General features: G+C 40.0%; 1 protein-coding gene across 9 annotated transcripts in view; it reads left to right on the forward strand.

The window, feature by feature from the left end:
• Positions 1-19,308, forward strand: part of ABCC4 (ATP binding cassette subfamily C member 4) — a 222,594-nt gene that overhangs the window by 109,638 nt on the left and 93,648 nt on the right. For all 9 annotated transcript variants that reach the window (XM_057532602.1, XM_007196842.3, XM_007196848.3 and 6 more), the window contains 5 exons: positions 476-685; positions 2,369-2,509; positions 3,324-3,361; positions 3,754-3,848; positions 5,584-5,730. In XM_057532602.1, the coding sequence (XP_057388585.1) occupies positions 476-685; positions 2,369-2,509; positions 3,324-3,361; positions 3,754-3,848; positions 5,584-5,730 (631 nt within the window). The remainder of the gene's footprint in view (positions 1-475; positions 686-2,368; positions 2,510-3,323; positions 3,362-3,753; positions 3,849-5,583; positions 5,731-19,308) is intronic.

Here is a 19,308-nt window from a genome sequence, read left to right on the forward strand (position 1 = left end):
TTAAAGCCATCCCAGTCTTAGGGCCTCCTTGTTTAGCTACTTTATCAGGTGGAATATTGAATTTTCTAACTTCTGCGTTTGTGGGGAGGTTGTAAAGACCATGAAGACGCCGCTCATGGGTTCTCTCAATTCCCATGTTGTCTAAACAGACTATATTGATACTCCCACCAACATCTGTGCTTTTTGCTTCCCTGAAAATGCCCATGATAGTTACGTCAGTGGCCTGCATTTTAAATTCATGATCACACATTTCTTTCATATCCCCCAGTACCTAACGCAGGGTGTGGCAGAGAACAGAATGCTCAGTTCAGTTGAACTGAACTGGATTTGTTAACCAGAATTTCAGATCTAAGGATCATTTTTTTAACAAAAATCATAATTTAAGATTAATTTACTTCTCTTGATTAGTATTTACATTATATTAGTATTATCAAACGCAAATGCATTCCTTTCAAATTCTTTATTGCTATTTTAGGGAGAAATGGTGCAAAAGGGGACTTACACTGAGTTCCTGAAATCTGGGATAGATTTTGGTTCCATTTTAAAGAAGGAGAATGAGGAGACTGAACCATCTACAGTTCCAGGAACTCCAACTCTGAGGAATCGCACGTTTTCCGAGTCCTCAGTTTGGTCTCAACAGTCTTCCAGACCCTCGTTGAAAGATGCCGCTCCAGAGGACCAAGATGTGAGTTTGTCATCCTGCAACATGCCCTGGTCTGTCTGCTCTTGGTGGACTTGTGGACCTTCAGTCTGCTCCGCTCATGACATCTTCGTTTGTCCCAAAGTAGATCCTAAGTTGACAAGGCCTTATTCCATGGAATTGGTAGAATTATTTATTTTTTTATTTTTTGTTTTTTGGCTGTGTTGGGTCTTCGGTTCGTGCGAGGGCTTTCTCCAGTTGCGGCAAGCGGGGGCCACTCTTCATCGCGGTGCGGGGACCGCTCTTCATTGCGGTGCGCGGGCCTTTCTCCACCGCGGCCCCTCCCGTCGCGGGGCACAGGCTCCAGACGCGCAGGCTCAGCAATTGTGGCTCACGGGCCCAGCCGCTCCGCGGCATGTGGGATCTTCCCAGACCAGGGCTCGAACCCGTGTCCCCTGCATTAGCAGGCAGACTCTCAACCACTGCGCCACCAGGGAAGCCCGGAATTGGTAGAATTAAAAGAGCATGCAGGGAGCAAGCCTGATTAAGGTTCTTCTTTGGGTGTAGGGTGGAGAATCTTATGGACTCCGGTAGTGGGTGTACTGCTATGAATTCCAGGATGCATGTGATATTGACATTAGAACTCTTCATGTTACCGTAGTTAAATCGTACTTGCTCTGGTAGACCCTGGCTTCCCTTATTCATCCAGAGGCTTAATTTGAAGACCCCCTCATACCCAGCCTGCTATGACTTATATTAAATCAGCTACTTTTCCTACATGTTGGAATGTTCTGGCAGTGCAGGTGACTGATGGTAGTATTTTTCCCCATTGTCAGATGGCCTGTGATAGGCCAAAGGTAGCATGTCCAAAGGACCTGACACATAGTAGACACTTTGGAGTTAGTTCTTGTCTTTCTTTCTTATCTTTCAAGACCGAGAACCACACCTTACCCACCTTGCATTTCCAGCGGCCAGCATAGAGCCCAGGACATCCATAGTCCATGGGACTCTATAATGTATTCTAAGTCCTCCAGACAGAAATGCAAAAATGCACTAGATCTCCCTTAGAAACATGCACAGGTATTCCTCGATATCCAATCCCTCACTATCCAAATCCAGGAGCCTGGATGATTCTGATAAGTATTCAGATTAGGCACTCACATTCCAAACTCAGGAATCCCTCTCTGAAATTCAAGAACCAAATAGATTTGGATCATATGCTGTTCCCCTGCTATCCAAACTCACATGTCTCCAGCTCACAGTGTGAACTCAGTTTACTCTATTTAACTAATAGTTTGAACCCACACTTTGTTTTATGTTTCTATAATTGAGTGACACAAATAAACTAGAGGGATACTTTAGCTACATAACATTTCGTATAATTATTTTGGAAAAACCTTCTGCATCTATACTTTAATCAGTTATGTTGTAAGTGGGCTATCAATCATGGTGTTCTAATTTAAGCAAAGGTACCCAAGAACATTGTGCAAATGGTATTCCTTGTCTCTAATAGATTCCTAGAAGTAGCATGGTTGGGTAAATGCATACATGGTTTGGCTAGATATTTCCACACCTTTCTCTGTAGGAGGTGGACCATCTTGCACACTCCTATCAGCATATAGGTTGTGTCTCTTTCCCCACAGCTTTGCAGTGGAGGTCATTGTTGAACTTTTAAAATTTTAGGGTTCATTATTTATATTTTTGTCTCTCACTGCCTTTCCTTTCCAGACTGAGAATATACAGGTTACACTATCTGAGGAGAGCCGTTTGGAAGGAAAAGTTGGTTTTAAGGCCTACAAAAACTACTTCACAGCCGGCGCTCACTGGTGTATCATCATTTTCCTTATTCCAGTAAACATCGCAGCTCAGGTAAGTCAGGACATTTATTTTGATGTGTGCCCTAAGGTTGATACTTATAATACTCTTTATACTGTATTATTTATTTTACTGTATTATTATTTTTAATATGTGTATTAAGGGATTTATGTCAGAGAACTGACTCCATGAGATTGTGGGATCTAGCTGGGTGAGTGTGAAATCAGAAAGGCAGGCGTGCGGGCTGGAACCCCAGGCAGGAGCTGACCCTGCAGTTTTGAGGCAGAGTTTCTTCCTTCTCCAGGAAGCCTCAGGTTTTGCTCTTAAGACCTTCATCTGACTGGAGAAGGGCCATCACACTGTTCAGGGTAATGTTCTTTACTTATGTTCTGACGATAGATGTGAACCACATCTACAAAATACCTTAACAGCAATATCTAGCTGAGAGTTTCGTTGAATCACTGGAGACTGGCCTAGCCAAGCTGACACAGAAAACTGACCATCACAGTACCTGTCAAGCTTTTTTCCTTTGAAAAATCCTGACATTTATACAATTATTACTGTATTTTGCAGCCCACTAGGATTCGCACTGAAAAGCGTTAATATGTGCGGAGCAAAATAAGTGAGGCTTACTGGTGTTGTGTGTGCGTGACAGAGAGATTCTAGGAAAAATATGAAGTCTTTTAAAGATTTTAAAATGTATTATGCCCTTCCCTGACCTGCGGTTATCTGGGATGTGGGGCTTGCCACTGACCTGAGCTGGAAGGACCGTCTCCGTCCTCTGGAGCCTTTCCATCCATTCTAGTGAGCGGGGTTTTGAGGGGGTCAGTAATGTCAGTGTTTGAGTGATTGTTGTTTCCTGCTCCAGGTTGCCTACGTCCTTCAGGATTGGTGGCTTTCATACTGGTGAGTGATTCCTGGTCTGACCCAAAGTGCTAAAAAATCGACACGAATCCTCAGTTTCCCACACAGTCATGGGGGAGAGATGGGGCTTGTTCAGCCTCCTCTTCTAATCCTCATGTAGTTTCCCTGAAGAAAAATTAAAGTTCCTGCTGGTGGGTGTGACTCTCCCATGGTCTCTGCTGATGTCTGACCCTTATTAGCAGGTTCCTTACAGACAATTTTGAGAGCTGTAAGTCATGATTCAAATTGAATTTTCATAAGGTAGACAGACACAGGGCCTTGTGAGCTGGGAAACATTTTCCAGCATAAAACATGACTCCTAAATCGAGGTTAATTTTTTTTGTATTTACCTAACTCCATCTATCGCATAATGTTTTTTCTTCCCTGCTCCATAGGGCGAATGAACAGAGTGCCCTGAATGTCACTGTTAACGGACAAGGAAATGTAACTGAAAAACTCGATTTATACTGGTACTTAGGAATTTACTCAGGTAAAATGGAATCATCTGGTCTATTATACGAGAGTCTGAGGTGCTTACTATGAGCCTGTGTGAGCAACTAGGGCTTCCAGGAGTAATTCAGTAATGTCTTAACAGATTAAGAGTCTGAGTCGCATTTATTCTGTGAATTAATTAGAATAATTATTTTAAAAATCTACTAGAAGAGAGAGGTTGAATGAAAATTCTTAATTTGCTCTGTACTGGATTTTGGAAGTTAAACCAGCATTGCACATTCAGAAAATCAGCCACTGGAAATATGTGGCTATTGTCTATTCTAATAGGTTGCTTTAGCTAAATCTTATATCATTATATGGATGGGCAAGAGGATTAGAAACGGATCCCCACCCTGTGGTTCGGATTGTTCCAATTCTTTCTGAATAAACCTTGGCTTTTATGGACCTTGGATGAAATCCTCTGGCAGCAAGGGCCCCCAAATAAAAGCATTATTCCCTTGTAGGTATGCAAAACTCCCCTTCGCCACATTGCTCATCTCTTGGGCTTCACTAATTACTTAAGAGAGAAGCTAAGTAGGGAGAAATCCAGTGTCTAGGAATTAGGATTCCGAGTCTTTCTTACCTTGAGATCACAATGTTATCGTGTCCGCAACTGTGCGATTCATTTAACTTCTGGCTTGCCAGGCTAATATTAACATGGCTGTCTGTTTTCACAAGAATGCCTAGAATATATGTAGCATTACATACTTTTAAAAGGAAATCCTCATCTAAAATTTAAAATATTCCCACAGGAAATACTCACACAAGCCTTCTGCAAAGATAGAGTGAGTTATCTTTGTAAGAACATACTCAACTGAAATTTTGTGTGTATTTCGTTGATCTCTTGCTAAGAAATCTAAATCCATTAGCTGTTTACCTTCTGAATTGGTGGACTATGGAGGCTTAAAGGAAGAAGGAAGGGATTTTGTTATACATTCATACAGGATGGTGGGCTAAGGAAAATGCCTATTGATGGAATCCAGGAATTTGAGCGGCTTTCAGGGTTTAAATAAGTGTTGTGTCATCTAAAGGGAAAAAAGTACTTGATGGAATATTTATTACGGAAGTTATTCTATTTAGCATTGTGAGTTCAAAAGATCTTAGGGGAGGGTATTTTAATTTTTATGTGCATAGTAGGTACTCATTTATATCACTAACAAAACAGAATTTAAATGATGATTATTTATATTTATAATTTGTATTTTTCTTACAGTTCAGTTAGTTAGAATTAGATTTTCTGCTTGAAAATTAATGTGGTATTGTCATATTCTTTAAAGCTACTTGGGCTTTGTCTACAAGGAAATGGTAGTAAATCATTTCTCCTGTTACCTGTTAATTCACATGCTGTTACCAAAGCATATCACAATATTAGATTGAGACATGTTGTAATTAGTAAGATTTCAAATGCAAAGAAGGGACCATCAACTACTTTTTAAAATTATCTTTCTTCTGAGTTTTTAGTAGAATGTATAATTGAATTAGGAAATCCTAGAATGAAATTTTATTTTACACTTGATGTTTTTCCCCCATGAGGTTTCTATTTAATGAGAGGAATACAGTGATTTTTATATTCTTCTTTTTAAGTGTATCTTGTGAATGCATTAAACTCTTTTAGAATCCAGATGCTTAATGGAATAAAGTATTTACATAATATCTTTATAAGCTGCGTGGCATGGTTTAGCATCCTTGAAGAAAAGGCAGAGATCTTGTGCTGAGCGGTTTCTTTATTTCAGGGTTAACTGTATCTGCCGTCCTTTTTGGCATCGCCAGATCTCTGTTCGTTTTCTACGTCCTTGTTAGTTCTTCACAAACTTTGCACAACCAAATGTTCGAGTCCATTTTGAGAGCTCCAGTATTGTTCTTTGATAGAAACCCAATAGGTAAGTCAGACACCAAGTTTCTCAGTAAATATGTCTTGTTATTGTACTTAATGCATGATTACGTTTGATATTTGAGGTGCTTGGAAGAAAATCACTGTGCATGTTAATCCATTTTCTATAAAAAGCTTTGCAGATATTTTTCGCCTACGAGAGGATATCTGAATATAGAGGCATATAAGCTTTTATTCCAATTTATGTGTGTGTGGAAAGATAAGTGTATGCTCACTTTGCAGAATGATTTAGGAACCGATTTGTTGTGTGGCAAATGAAACACCCTACATTTGATGCAAATATATTTAAATATTTTTGGCTAGTTGCTAAAATATTGGCTGTGTTATATTCTGTTAAGGTAAGTTGTCTGCTAGAACCTTCTTATAATGAATCTCTACACGACAGGCTGTGTGTTTCTTTCTTTCATTTCCCATCCACTTCTGGAATCACAGAGCTCTGGCATGTGCCGTGACTATGCGGTTTACCTAGAATGGTAATGAAAAATTAATTAAAACCCAACATTAGTGAAATGTAAACATCCTTTTCAATAAAATTAACTGTATAGTTTACATTGGACTTTTGGTGACATGTAAGAGGCTTGTGGTACACAGCAGGTGGATCTTCAGTAGTAAGTTTCTGGATATGAGTGTCCCTGGAGGTTTATCAGTGGTTGCTTCCTCCACCCTCAGGCCTTTGACCTGTCTTGCTCCTGAACTGGGTTCCTATGAAGAGTTAGTTCATCAGCATACATGCCCACTCAGTTCAGTTGGTTCGACTTGTGGTGAGGCCCAGGGTGGCTTTGTTTTTGCAGGCAATGATTGACAGTACCTTTCCAGGCAGGGATGTGGGCTGGAGGGAGGACAGGAGTAGCCTTGGCCTGGCCATCAACTAGCCATGTGACCAAGGCCAAAGCAGATACATACTGCTGGGCAGGCGAATCTCAAGGCACAGGATGTTGTCTGCCTTGCTCTAAAAGTATGGACTCTGGAACCAGCTGCCTGGGTTCATTTCTGGTGCTAGTTACTAATAGTAATAGTCCGTTAAAGTTATATTAATATTTATGTGTTGGTTGTTTAATTTCTCTGTGTCTCAGTTTTATCTGTAAAATGGGGGTGCTATTCACACACTCATTAATATATTGATACTGTTAGAATTAATTAGGTTAATACATTGACAGCGCTTAGCATACGGTCAGTGCCTAATGAACCTTCGTGACCATGACTGCGTGGTATCTGGGAACTTCCTCTCCTGTGAAACGGGAATCACTGCTGCCCTTCCTGTTTCACAGGACTGTTGTGAGGATTCAGTAAGACTGTGCAGGGCAGCATCTTGTGCAGATTTATTCAGCACATGTTGTTTAGTCCAGGCCCTGTGCAGAGCACAGGACGGTGAACTGCAGAGGCCCCCACGGATCTCGTCTTTTTATGTCATCATGATGCAAAAGTGATTGGAGGAGTATGTGCTATTATGGCTGTTGTGAAGTTGGTTCAATTTGTCAGTTCATGTGAAAACTACAGCCATAAAGTTGGGAGCATTAAGTGGGACTGAATGTCTGTTTATCACAGCCTCTGAGTGCTCGTGACCACAGTTACCCAGGCTCTTCATGGTCAAGACCTGTAGGCTTCGCCAGACGCTGGTGGATTTGTTATTCAAGGATTTGGGACCACGTGTAAATCTTCGAGGTCGCTAATCTTAGAGCAGCTGGCACGCTCGTGTTTATCGTGTTTATCTTGCCTCCCCCTCCTGTATCTATTAGCAGGACTTCATTCCTTCAAGAAAATAGAAGCCCAAATAAGTACTACAAACATAGGCCTCATTTGCCCAAAAGGTTTAGGGGCCAAGAATTATTTATTTACTCTTTTAGTGGTAGATGAAAACTTTTTTTTTTAATTAAAAAAAATTTTTTTTTTAAATTATTTATTTATTTGGTTGCACCGGGTCTTATTTATTTATTTTTATTTTTATATTTATTCTTGGCTGTGTTGGGTCCTCGTTTCTGTGCGAGGGCCCTCTCCAGCTGCGGCAAGCGGGGGCCACTCTTCATCGCGGTGCGCGGGCCTCTCACCGTCGCGGCCTCTCTCGCTGCGGAGCACAGGCTCCAGACGCGCAGGCTCAGTAATTGTGGCTCACGGGCCCAGTTGCTCCGCGGCATGTGGGATCTTCCCAGACCAGGGCTCGAACCCGTGTCCCCTACACCGGCAGGCAGATTCTCAACCACTGCGCCACCAGGGAAGCCCCCTTAATTAAAAATTTTAAGTGATCGAGTTTAATTTTCTGTTTGGATAAAAATTTTGTACTTTTTACAGTTGGAAAAAATACAAATTCTTACATGGGTAAGAATTATGCCTCTTAGTTGACATTATCGATTGTGTGTAACCTAATAATTATATAATATTTTTTAAAATTCCCCTCTACAGTAGAGAGATGGACATGCTTGACTTCTAAGTTGCATTAAATATCTGCGTTTAACGCATCCAAGTTCCCAGCATAAAGTTGTGGCCCCTGAGTTCCACAGTATGTTCTCCAGGTAGCATGGAGAGATCAGGAAGCATATCCTTCCATTGTCAGAGCACACTCTCCGGGAGACCCCAGGGGTGAGTAAGTTTCCTGTGAGTTCAGGATCCTGACAGCCTCCCAGAGTTAGAAAAGGGAGGGAGAGGAAGGACTTTGGCCGGTATGTAGAGTTGGCATGGTGACTGATGGAAACTGGAAACTCCAGGCAGAGGCCCATCGGATCTGCCCCATCCCCAGTCTGGCTGGGATTTGCAGGCGGTTCGCCAGAGTTCCCTTCTTTATACTTGTCTCCAGTGCCCACTTGTGCCGGTAGATTCTCAGTGACCCTGAACTGGATTGTCACTGTGCCTTTTATACATTCATCCATTGGTGGAAATGCTCCAGATGTCCCGTCTCCCTTCTCATGCTTCATCTCAGATCCTCATGAACTTTGTTAGACACTGGGGTACTCTGCACTTAACGCTAAGAACCAGGCCTCCAGGGGAAGTTCCTGAAACACAGGTTGTCCTACCAAAGTCCCAAGTTCACTTACTTGTATTTTAAGAAGGAGAGCAGAGTCAACCTGGCAAGTGTGCAGTTCTTCTGAATAGTGTAGTTTCTCTGCCTGCAATTTAACATTCCAGGAAGCCGATTTTAAAGAGGGTTCCATCCCTCTAAGCTCCAGTGGCTGTTACTCTCCATTTTGAATCCTTGTATTGGGTGCATGAAGTTTACTTAGTTTGTTTATATAATTTGATACCTTATTGCCTACTGGTCTTTCATAATCTGTTCCTTAGAATGGCAAAAGCAATGTTTCTTTTTTCTCTGTTCTTCTTACCTTCCCATTACCTCACCGATCTCTCTGCTGTGCTTTCTTCCTTTGGTGTATTTTAGTAATGGTACTGTGTGTGTTTATTAAAGAGCCACACATTTTCAGGGGCCCTGACATTTCTTACACGATTTGATTGCAACTGCATTTGAATAGTGCCTTTGCAGATGTGGGCTGTGTCCCTGTGCTGTTTGCTGCGTCCACCTCTTCCTAGCCAATCTTTGTCTTTTATCACCGAAGCTGCATTTCACTTGTATCAGATCTTCATACATAGGTAACGCAAATCTTAGGTCAAGAGTAAATCAGTTAGAAATTTAGAGATCATTTCTATTTTGAATCCAAATTGTGTTTCCGTTGAACAGGCAGAAATTGGTTTATTTTCTACATCTGGCACAAGAGGGCAGCATGATCTACATTATTTCAGGGATATAATGTAAGGGGCACCTTATTGCAAAATCTGGTTTTTCTGTATTAAAGATTTCTTGGAAATTCCATTTTTATGTCTTGAATCTTTGTATTTTGTAGTATTGATACAGAATTTTAAAAACATTGTTGTGGTTTATTATGTTTGAAACAGTAAACTCTTGTTGTCCTGAAATATCTAGCATTTCAAACAAGGTATTTAGATTTCTTTTTTTTTTTTTTTTAATAACAAGTTTGGTTTTTTCTTTTTGGCTGCGCAGCACGGCATGCAGGATCTTAGTTCCCCTACCAGGGATTGAACCTGCCCTCCTAGTAGTGGAAGCACGGAGTCTTAACCACTGGACTGCCAGAGATTTCTTAGTTTATATGTTCTACCCTAGTAACTGGAATAGACCGCTGCTGCCTTTTGTTTTTTTTGGCTGCTTTGGTTGCTGCGCGCTGACTTTCTTTAGTTGCGGCTAGCAGGGGCTATTCTTAGTCGCGGTGCGCAGGCTTCTCGTTGCGGTGGCTTCTCCTGTTGCGGAACATGGGCTCCAAGTGTGCCGGCTTCAGTAGTTGTGGCACGCGGGCTCAGTAGTTGTGGCTCGCGGGCTCTAGAGCGCAGGCTCCAGTAGTTGTGGTGCACGGGCTTAGCTACTCCACGGTAGGTGAGATGGGATCTTCCCGGACCAGGGATCGAACCCGCGTCACCTGCATTGGCAGGCGGATTCTTAACCACTGCACAAACCAGGGAAGCCCCGCTGCTGACATCTTGACTGGATATATTTTAATTCCTGAAGGGTAGAATATGGTCAGTTGTAGGACCTAAGTCAAACATGAGTTTTGTAAGAAATATGACCACACAGTTTCTTCCATTTTCATCCATGCCATCAGAGTCAGCAGAAATATTTTATTCTTATCAAGTGTCTAGAATTGGAGACAAGATGAGAAGATAGTTGTCCTGCTTTTTCATGACTAATCCTTGTGACAAAACACTTGGCTGAGTGCTTTGAGTGTAATGGATTCCAGATAAATAATTGTTTATTTTCTGTCAGTTTGTTAATTTGGCTCTAAGAAACTGTGCCACCGGTGTCGCTAGATGTTGTGTTTCTTCTCGTAGGGAAAAGCGAAGTTAATTGGATTGTGGCCAGTATGTTCATTTCACGTGACTGATTTTTCTGCAGTGTGCACACATGTGTTAGTTCACTTATTTATGCATTCAGTGTAAAAAGAAAGGTACAAATGTATATCCTTAGTTTTTCTTTACAGATCAAGTTAAGTTAGAGCTAACGCATTATCAAAAGAGAAAAAGTACTAATTTCTTTTGTTCTTTTTATTCTTCTGGTAGCACTACAGTTTAAGAGAAGACATATTCTTTTATCTTCCGTAATCAAAACTCTAGAATTGCCCTAAGGATTAATATTTCCAACTTGACTGAGTGGGAAATAAGGCTCTGCAGATTTCACGCATGTAAAATACCCTGAATTAGGATGTGCATCATGTAGGAATTGAGGGTTGGAGCAAGGAGGAGGGTAGTGGAGGTTTGAACTATTGCCGTTTCTTTAACCTGGAAAGGGAGTCCTTAACCTCCACCACAAGTTGCTAATGAACTTGTGAAGAAGTGAAAAGTGATTTGAAAGCAACGTGGTGAGCTTTTTGTACTGTGAGCTTTTTGTCCTATCAGAATAACCCTCTTGCTATACTATTTATAAAATCGGTTGTCAACAGACCACTGCCTTGCTAGAAAAAAGAGTCATCCGTAGGGAAGAATAATAATTGCAGGTGTACCTGTCTGTTTATTCAGTGCAAATGACCACTGAGGTTAGTGCTAAATGCATATTTTTAACAAGTATAATATTTCAGTACTGTCAAAATTACCTTGACGATAATAGGCCTGTTAAATTATAGCTCTATAAGTTAGGAGGTAAGATGGCTCTGCTTAGCACACAATAATCTATGCCTGTTCACACAAGTGATTCTGCTGAGCAGGTAGCATGTTAGAACAAGAAATACTGGTCCTAAAACCTCTGATTTATGGTAGGTGTTGTTTTGACACAGCATCATTCAGACGATTTACAAGGCAAAGCTTCGTGTTAAAATATTTCACCAGTGTCATCATTCGTCACCGACATAAATATTCAGTAGTGATGCTGGAAAATTGGTAATATGCCCATTCATGCCAAATCACTTGCTATGTTTCCTTTCAAGTGAGATCTGTTGTGGATATGGTTAAAAGAAACTATGATTTTTCTTCCTTGAGAGCAGATGAGCTGTAAGTAATTGAGAATAAGAATAACAACTATCCTGACAGCTTTCATGTACTCATCTTGCCTAGGTTGCTTTTAATTCTGGCTGAAGTCCTACAGCCTCCCCCCCCCCCCCCCCCCCCGCCTTTGTTTTTCTTCCCTTTCTTTGCTTAGTGCACATTGTAGAGAACATATTTATATGTACATTAGTTAAAGAGGCTTTTTGTGTTCAAAGGAAGAAGTTAGTCATCATCTGAAAAGCTTTGTTGCAAAACTAAAACACACATTTCCCCTTTCATTTTTCCTTGTTAAAAATAACAAATGCAAGTGACTATAATGGGAATAACACAAAAGATTTCATCAATCATAATGATTCTCAATGGCCACATAAATATTACTTTTTCAGGTTTCAATGAAACAGCTAATAGTTTGAAGTAGGTGTGGTAATTAAATCCTGTTGGGTTGTGACATATTAAAAATAATGTTTTTCACATAACAATGGTTATATGTACTTAAAGTCTTATCAGGGTAGGGCTTCCCTGGTGGCGCAGTGGTTGAGAATCTGCCTGCTAATGCAGGGGACACGGGTTCGAGCCCTGGTCTGGGAAGATCCCACATGCCGCGGAGCAGCTGGGCCCGTGAGCCACAATTGCTGAGCCTGCGCGTCTGGAGCCTGTGCCCCGCAACGGGAGGGGCCGCGATAGTGAAAGGCCCGCGCACCGCGATGAAGAACGGTCCCCGCACCGCGATGAAGAGTGGCCCCCACTTGCCGCAACTAGAGAAAGCCCTCACACGAACCGAAGACCCAACACAGCCAAAAAAAATAAATAAATAAATAAATAAAGTAGCTATAAAATTTAAAAAAAAAAAAAAAAAAAAAAAAAAAGTCTTATCAGGGTGATATTAAGTCGTATTTTATGGGTGTTGCTCATTTACTGCTAATAGTATCATAGAAGCCTTTGTTACGAGTTTAAATAGTTACATATATTTGATTACCATTGTTATTTTGTCAGTAATCTCTATAAAGGTGATTATTATAGCACTTGTCTACACCTGGTAAATATTGCAACATTTTGGTGTACATTTTAAATCTATTAGAATGTTCTGATTACTCTTTATCCATTTTTTTTTCTCCGTTAATAATCATACATGGAAATACGGACAATTTAGTAACAGAGAAAGCACTGTGGTTCTCCAATAAAATGTTAAAAAGATAAGATTTGAGAAGCTTGTACCTTGTTCAATGTGCTAATGGTACTATCTCCGGAAATTGTTAAGGATGACATTTTACTTGATTGCATTTTAAAATTTTCCAGTATCATAGGATATAGAAGTTCTCCACTTCATTTTAATATGTGTTGTCTCAACCTTCAGCTTAATTGGAGTCAGGCAGTCTTTGGTACCCAGGACTTCACTGCTGTATTCCAGTTTCTGGTCTTAGTGTGCTCAGTAATTTGGCATTATTTTATGGGATGTATGAATTATAGTGCAGTTATCCCTTGGTGTCCTCGGGTGGTTTGTTGCAGGACCCCTGTGGATACCAGAGTCTGAGTATGCTCAATGTCCCTAATACAACCTGTGCACATCCTCCCATACACTTTAAATCCCTTCTAGATTACTTATACTTTTACTTATATAAGCAAATTCAAGTTTTGCTTTTTGGAACTTTCTGGGATTTTTTTCAAATATTTTTGATCCATGGTTGGTTGAATCCAAGGATGTGGAACCCATGGATGGGAAGCCCCAAGTGTAAGTATAATTCAAATACTGTTATTTAACAACACCTGCCTCCCCAGACACACACACACACACACACACACACACACACACACTATTACTTCAACCTTGTAGCTGTTTGTGACAGAAAATACATCAAAGTAGTTTTATGACACAGTTCATTGCTTTTGTACAGCTATTTCAAGAGAAACTGGAATAGTTCTTCGAGGTCGGATTCAACAACAATAAACATTAAGTATATCAATTTCCTGGATTGAAAATTCCATATGGTTTTGCTTTACGGCCAAGTCTTTCCCCTCAAAGATTTGATTTCAAAGCTCTCCTGTGACACCATGGGGCTAAGTTTGATTTTCATTTTCTAACTGGAGCCTTCATCTTCTGTTACCATTTCTTCCCTGCCTCCCCTTTATTTTAAACATTATTATTATTTTGCCATGAAGAGAATGGAAAAAAAATCCAAATATTAATAACATTCAGCCAGCAATGTTTTATTTCACATAAAGTTATGTTTTAGTTAATTAATTTATTTTTAAATTATTTATTTATTTATTTATTTATTTGGCCGTGACGGTCTTAGTTGCGGCACGTGGGATCTTCTTTGCCGTGTGCGGGATCTTCGTTGAGGCGTGTGGGCTCTTAGGCCTCTTAGTTGCGGCATGTCAGGTCTAGTTCCCTGACCAGGAATCAAACCCGGGCCCCTTGCATTGGGAGCCTGGAGTCTTAGCCCCTGGACCGCCAGGGAAGTCTCCATAAAGTTATGTTTTTAATCTCATCTTTATAGTACTTTTCACAATTACAAGTAAATTATAATTTAGGTAATTATGTATTGACTGCCTGTCTCCTGTGCTAGCCTTGTGCCCTCTGCCCTCCTAGAGTGTGTCTGTGGTGTTACTGTGAAAGCCTCCAAATCAGGATTGGGCAGCTGTAGCTGCTTAGTAAGTATTTGTTGACTGGATAGAAGAAAGGGTGTTCAGGAGCGTATTTGAATCTCTCCATGCCATGATCTCGAAGAACAATGGAAGTTTACAGTCTTGAAAGAACACTTGGTGTTTATATTAAATTGAATTCTTCCTTATAGTTTATTTTCAAAAGTAGAATTTGTAATAGATTATTTATGGTGGACTTTGTTTTTGGTATTTGATGGCATGAAGAAAAAAACCACACATATTGGTTCTTTGGAAGCTGCGGCTCATAGAACCAGAGTAAGCAAGGTTCCAAGTTCTCCTAATGCCAGTCAGTCATGGAAATGAAACTGTCCAACACCTAATACGTTCCCCTGTGGTTTAGTTGTGCATTGAAGATGAATCTTGGCACTTAAGAGGGTTAAATATTTGATACCTGGTAGTTTTACCTTATAAACTACAGTCCCTTAAGAAGTAAAGAGGGGGAATTCGACCATTTTAAAATGTCAGTAGACATTAGTAAACTGTGATTAGACAGGGAGCTCAGATGTAGGTGGAGATGTTGCAGTGTTTCTGCTCCGCTAGAACAGAGCTTCGGAAGAACTGTCACTTCACTTTTAACTGGGGCTTTTTTACTCATCAAAATGACCATTTATTGGTCATTTACTGGTTGTCAGTTGTGGTCCCAAGCATTGGAGCAAAAAGTCCTGTCTTCAAGGCATTTGCAAATTTAAAAAATTGCCGACAGTGGATTGTTTATTTTTTTTAAATCTAGTGTTAATATTCTACAATTCCATATGGAAAAGATACAGATTCAGAGGCCTGTGGGCTCTTAGTTGCAGCATGTGGGATCGTAGTTCCCCGATCAGGGATCGAACCCATGCCCCCTGCATTGGGAGCATGGAGTCTTAACCACTGGACTGCCAGGGAAGTCCTCTTTGGGCTTTTTAGAAGTGTGTTACAAATGCTTTGACAGCAGGTAGAACATAAGCAATGACATTTTCTCCATAAGTAATGTTATCATGAAATCAACTATGATCTGTTGAGTGTTCTTTTCATTCTTGGTAACCACGATTATTCTGTTAAAAGTTTCCCCCTCATTTAGATAGAAAGTCTATCTGACAAGCTTCAAAGTACACTTTGAGTGGAAGTTTATTAAAATACTGTGGTTAAATGGAAAGCTATCATGAAATCAAGTTCTCTGTTCTGGAAATATTTTCCTTTCATTTCTTTTTTGCATCTGCCTTTTAATAGATTGTATCACACGGGGAAATGTTTCAACCTCTTGAACACCTGGAAAGTCTGTTTTAGACTTGTTATGTGTTTAAGAATCTTTATCCAGACATTAGTCCAAATACAGTCCTGCTCCTCACGATGGGGAATCCTGCCTCTGGGTCTGCTGCTGGGAGAAGGCAGTGCCACCGAGCAGCGTGTTGTGAGCACGTCAGGAGAAACCAGAGTATCTGCCCTGGTTGATTTTCAGCCCAAGTTCCTGATTTGGGGATGTTTAAGTCAATAATTAGTTAATGATTTCTCTCTGAACTTCAAGTGGATGTTTCGAGAAGTGTTCTTTTGACTCAGTGACTGATCTTATTCTTTACGCTGCTTGAGGCATATAATGAAAATGTATAGAGACTTTGGAGGGTGTGGTAAGAAAAACAAAGCTTCCACCTCCTTCTGTTCTACACAAAGATATTTGAACAGATACCACAGTGCATGTGGATTTGTCCTTAAACATATTTTCTTACATAAATAATTCTGTTTATCTAGGTCAGTAGCAGTGCTTTGAGATGTAGTCAAGATCATGGGTTAATTTTTTTTCATTGCCTTCACACACTTAAACATAGAATAAGAAGAAATGGTTGCTTTCTTACATGTAGTCATTATTTTTAGAATTTTTTTATCTTTTCTGTTGGTGTCAGACTGGCCTGGGCTCATAAAATTTATTTCCTTTGGTGGAACTATAAATTTATGATTTTTCCTTTTTGGAGAATAAAGTGGCAATAATATCTTAAAATTATATCTCATGGTAATATAAATCTTCACTATATTTTCCTCTTACATAGAAATGAAAAGGTTGTCAAATATGGCTTAATGAGTTCCACCAATGGGTGATACTGTAGACAGAAATATTTCTTTTTTTTTTTTTAAAGGATTTTCTTATTTATTTATTTATTTATTTATTTATTTTTGGCTGTGTTGGGTCTTCGGTTCGTGCGAGGGCTTTCTCCAGTTGCGGCAAGCGGGGGCCACTCTTCATCGCGGTGCGGGGACCGCTCTTCATCGCGGTGCGCGGGCCTTTCTCTATCGCGGCCCCTCCCGTCGCGGGGCACAGGCTCCAGACGCGCAGGCTCAGCAATTGTGGCTCACGGGCCCAGCTGCTCCGTGGCATGTGGGATCTTCCCAGACCAGGGCTCGAACCCGTGTCCCCTGCATTAGCAGGCAGATTCTCAACCACTGCGCCACCAGGGAAGCCCCAGAAATATTTCTTATTGGTGCTAAGTTTTAAATGTTAGTCTTGACATAATCCTGTAAACAGAAGGAAAATAAACACGTATTTCAAGATGATGAGTAATCAGTGTTGCTAGAAAATTGTTCTTCCTTGACTTCAAGATTAAATAAATAGTTGTTGACATAAATAGCCATACTAATAAAAGGCAGCACCTGTGTAATCCAGGCAGTCAGTGGTTTAGCCTACAATCAGATAAGCTGCTGTTTTTTTAAACAAATTGTCAAGTCTTTAGACCAGGTGAGTATATTTCAGTCATACATTAGGGAATTTTAAAACTTGAATGAAGGAGGTTTAATTACCCTTGATATCAGATTTTCTAACCACTCACATCTCCTTTCACAAAGTAGACACTATAAGAGTTTCATGCTTAATTGACCTGGCCTTCAGGTGTATCGTCTCTTAGTTCTTGTTATGACCAAGTTGCCAACTTTTTAACATAAGGTTAAGGCTTGAAATTTTAGGTAACACAATGAGTACCTTATAGGTTTTGGATAAACATTGAGTATTTTTAAAAATATACCTCATCTTTTCTCTCCCTCTAATTCTTATGTCCATTTTTTATTTGATATCAGATAAGAGAACTTTGATTGTCATCAGTAGACATTTTAAAGCTATTAATGAAAATGGAGTTGGGATGTAGGTGGAGATATTGCGATGTCTCAGATCTGCTAGAACAGAGCTTTGGAAGAGCTGTGCCAGTCACTTCACTGGCACAATCAAGGTCCTCTTGATTGAAGCACAGTTATCTTCAGCAGCATTGATGTGGGCTGCTGGTGGTGGTGGTGGTGTGTGTGTGTGTGTTTGTGAATGAGAGAGACTTCTTTTGAGTTAGATTGTCACACCAGAATAAGATTCATATTATCAGATTCTGTTAAAGAGATGTAAAATTTAAGGTTTTAATATTAACCAGCCAAGAAAGTGATCTTTGACTTTACCAACACCAAATTGAATGGTTTTCCTTTATTTTACAATAGTGGTTTTGACCACTGTAATTTGGGATCCACGGTGCCCAGTGGTAAAGAGAACAGACTTTGGAATCAACCTGCCTGAATGTGAATCCAGCTTGGCCAGGGACAGATAGACCTTTGTCCAGTCATTTAAACTCTATCTGCCTCAACTTTATCTGCACAATGGGGATGATTGTATAATAATAGTCCCAATGTTTTTTTATGCGTGTGAGAATTAAGAGAATTACTTTATGTAAAGCATGTAAAGCAATGCCCAAGAAATAACTGACATTGATTGAATTTTGACTAAGTGACATCATGAAATTTTAGTGATTTTTCTTTTTGTCTTTTTTTTACCCCTACAAAATCCAGAGGAATATGTTAATTTTGATAAAATGGTGGGAAAGGTTGTGTGTATTTTCCCAGATGCAAGGAAAAATATGTAAATGATCAAGACTAACAACCTACAAAGCAAAATCAACAGCATGTTTTTTGTTTGTTTGCTTGTTTTGTTTTTGTTTTCATCGGGGCTTAGCTTCATTCCCGAGTTCATTTTAATTTGGTTGCACAGCGGGAGCTCAGTTTTGCATATAAGTACCAAACATCTGGTCTGTTTTGTTTGTTTGAAAATGATACGGCTGAAGTTTATTACAGAAGTCTATTGTGTAATTAAGTAAAGGCAGTTTGAAATTTTATAATATAACTTCTATTTAAATGGAACATTGTAATTATTCCAGGGAACGGCTATACTTCTTAGGAGTAGCAGGAACTTACTATTTTTTAAAGAAAACGCTGTAACTGGTCAAAATGTATTCACCTTTTTCAAAAAGCATGAAAAATGGCAAATTTCACAAGTGAAAGTTAAAGTTGACCTAAGGCAGTTTTAGATTGTCCAGCCTTCAAATTTTATTCATGGGATGTTTTTAGAGAAATTTCGTGGTTTGTTCACTCAGGTTAATTCCAGGCAGTTTTCCTGCATTTCTGTCAGATGGACATTCTGATACTTCAAAACTTCTTGCGCAAAATAATGGTTAGAGCAGCTTGGGATGAAAATGAGATACCCTGTTAGTTGTTATAAACCGTAGATTACATTTTTAATGCAGTTAAAAGCATACCAAATGCAACAGAACAAATACAGTTTTCCTATAAATATTTCTCAATTAACATGAATACACCAACCTGGCAAATGCCATAACTTACTGGCTGGGTAAAATGGCATTGAGGTCGGTGAAGAATACATAATTTTGGGTGGAGAGACCTAAGTGAAGACAGAGAGCACTTACTTGGTTAACACCTGCCTGCCAGGTGGCTGTATTAGTTAGGCAGGGAGCACCTGCCTCGTCCCAAGTCTTGGCATTCAACCTCAGTTATGTCTGAGAGGCCTTAAGCTCTGAAATTCAGTGATTTTATCATCCTGCAGAACTGGCTTAGAAATAATTTGATGAAGAAGCAAACCAAAAATAGGTTGTAAGGACTTAGAGGATTTTTGTGATAGTAGTTTCCGCGCACAGTATAATGT

This window comes from Balaenoptera acutorostrata, chromosome 18 (assembly GCF_949987535.1).
Source record: "Balaenoptera acutorostrata chromosome 18, mBalAcu1.1, whole genome shotgun sequence".
Lineage (NCBI taxonomy): Eukaryota > Metazoa > Chordata > Mammalia > Artiodactyla > Balaenopteridae > Balaenoptera > Balaenoptera acutorostrata.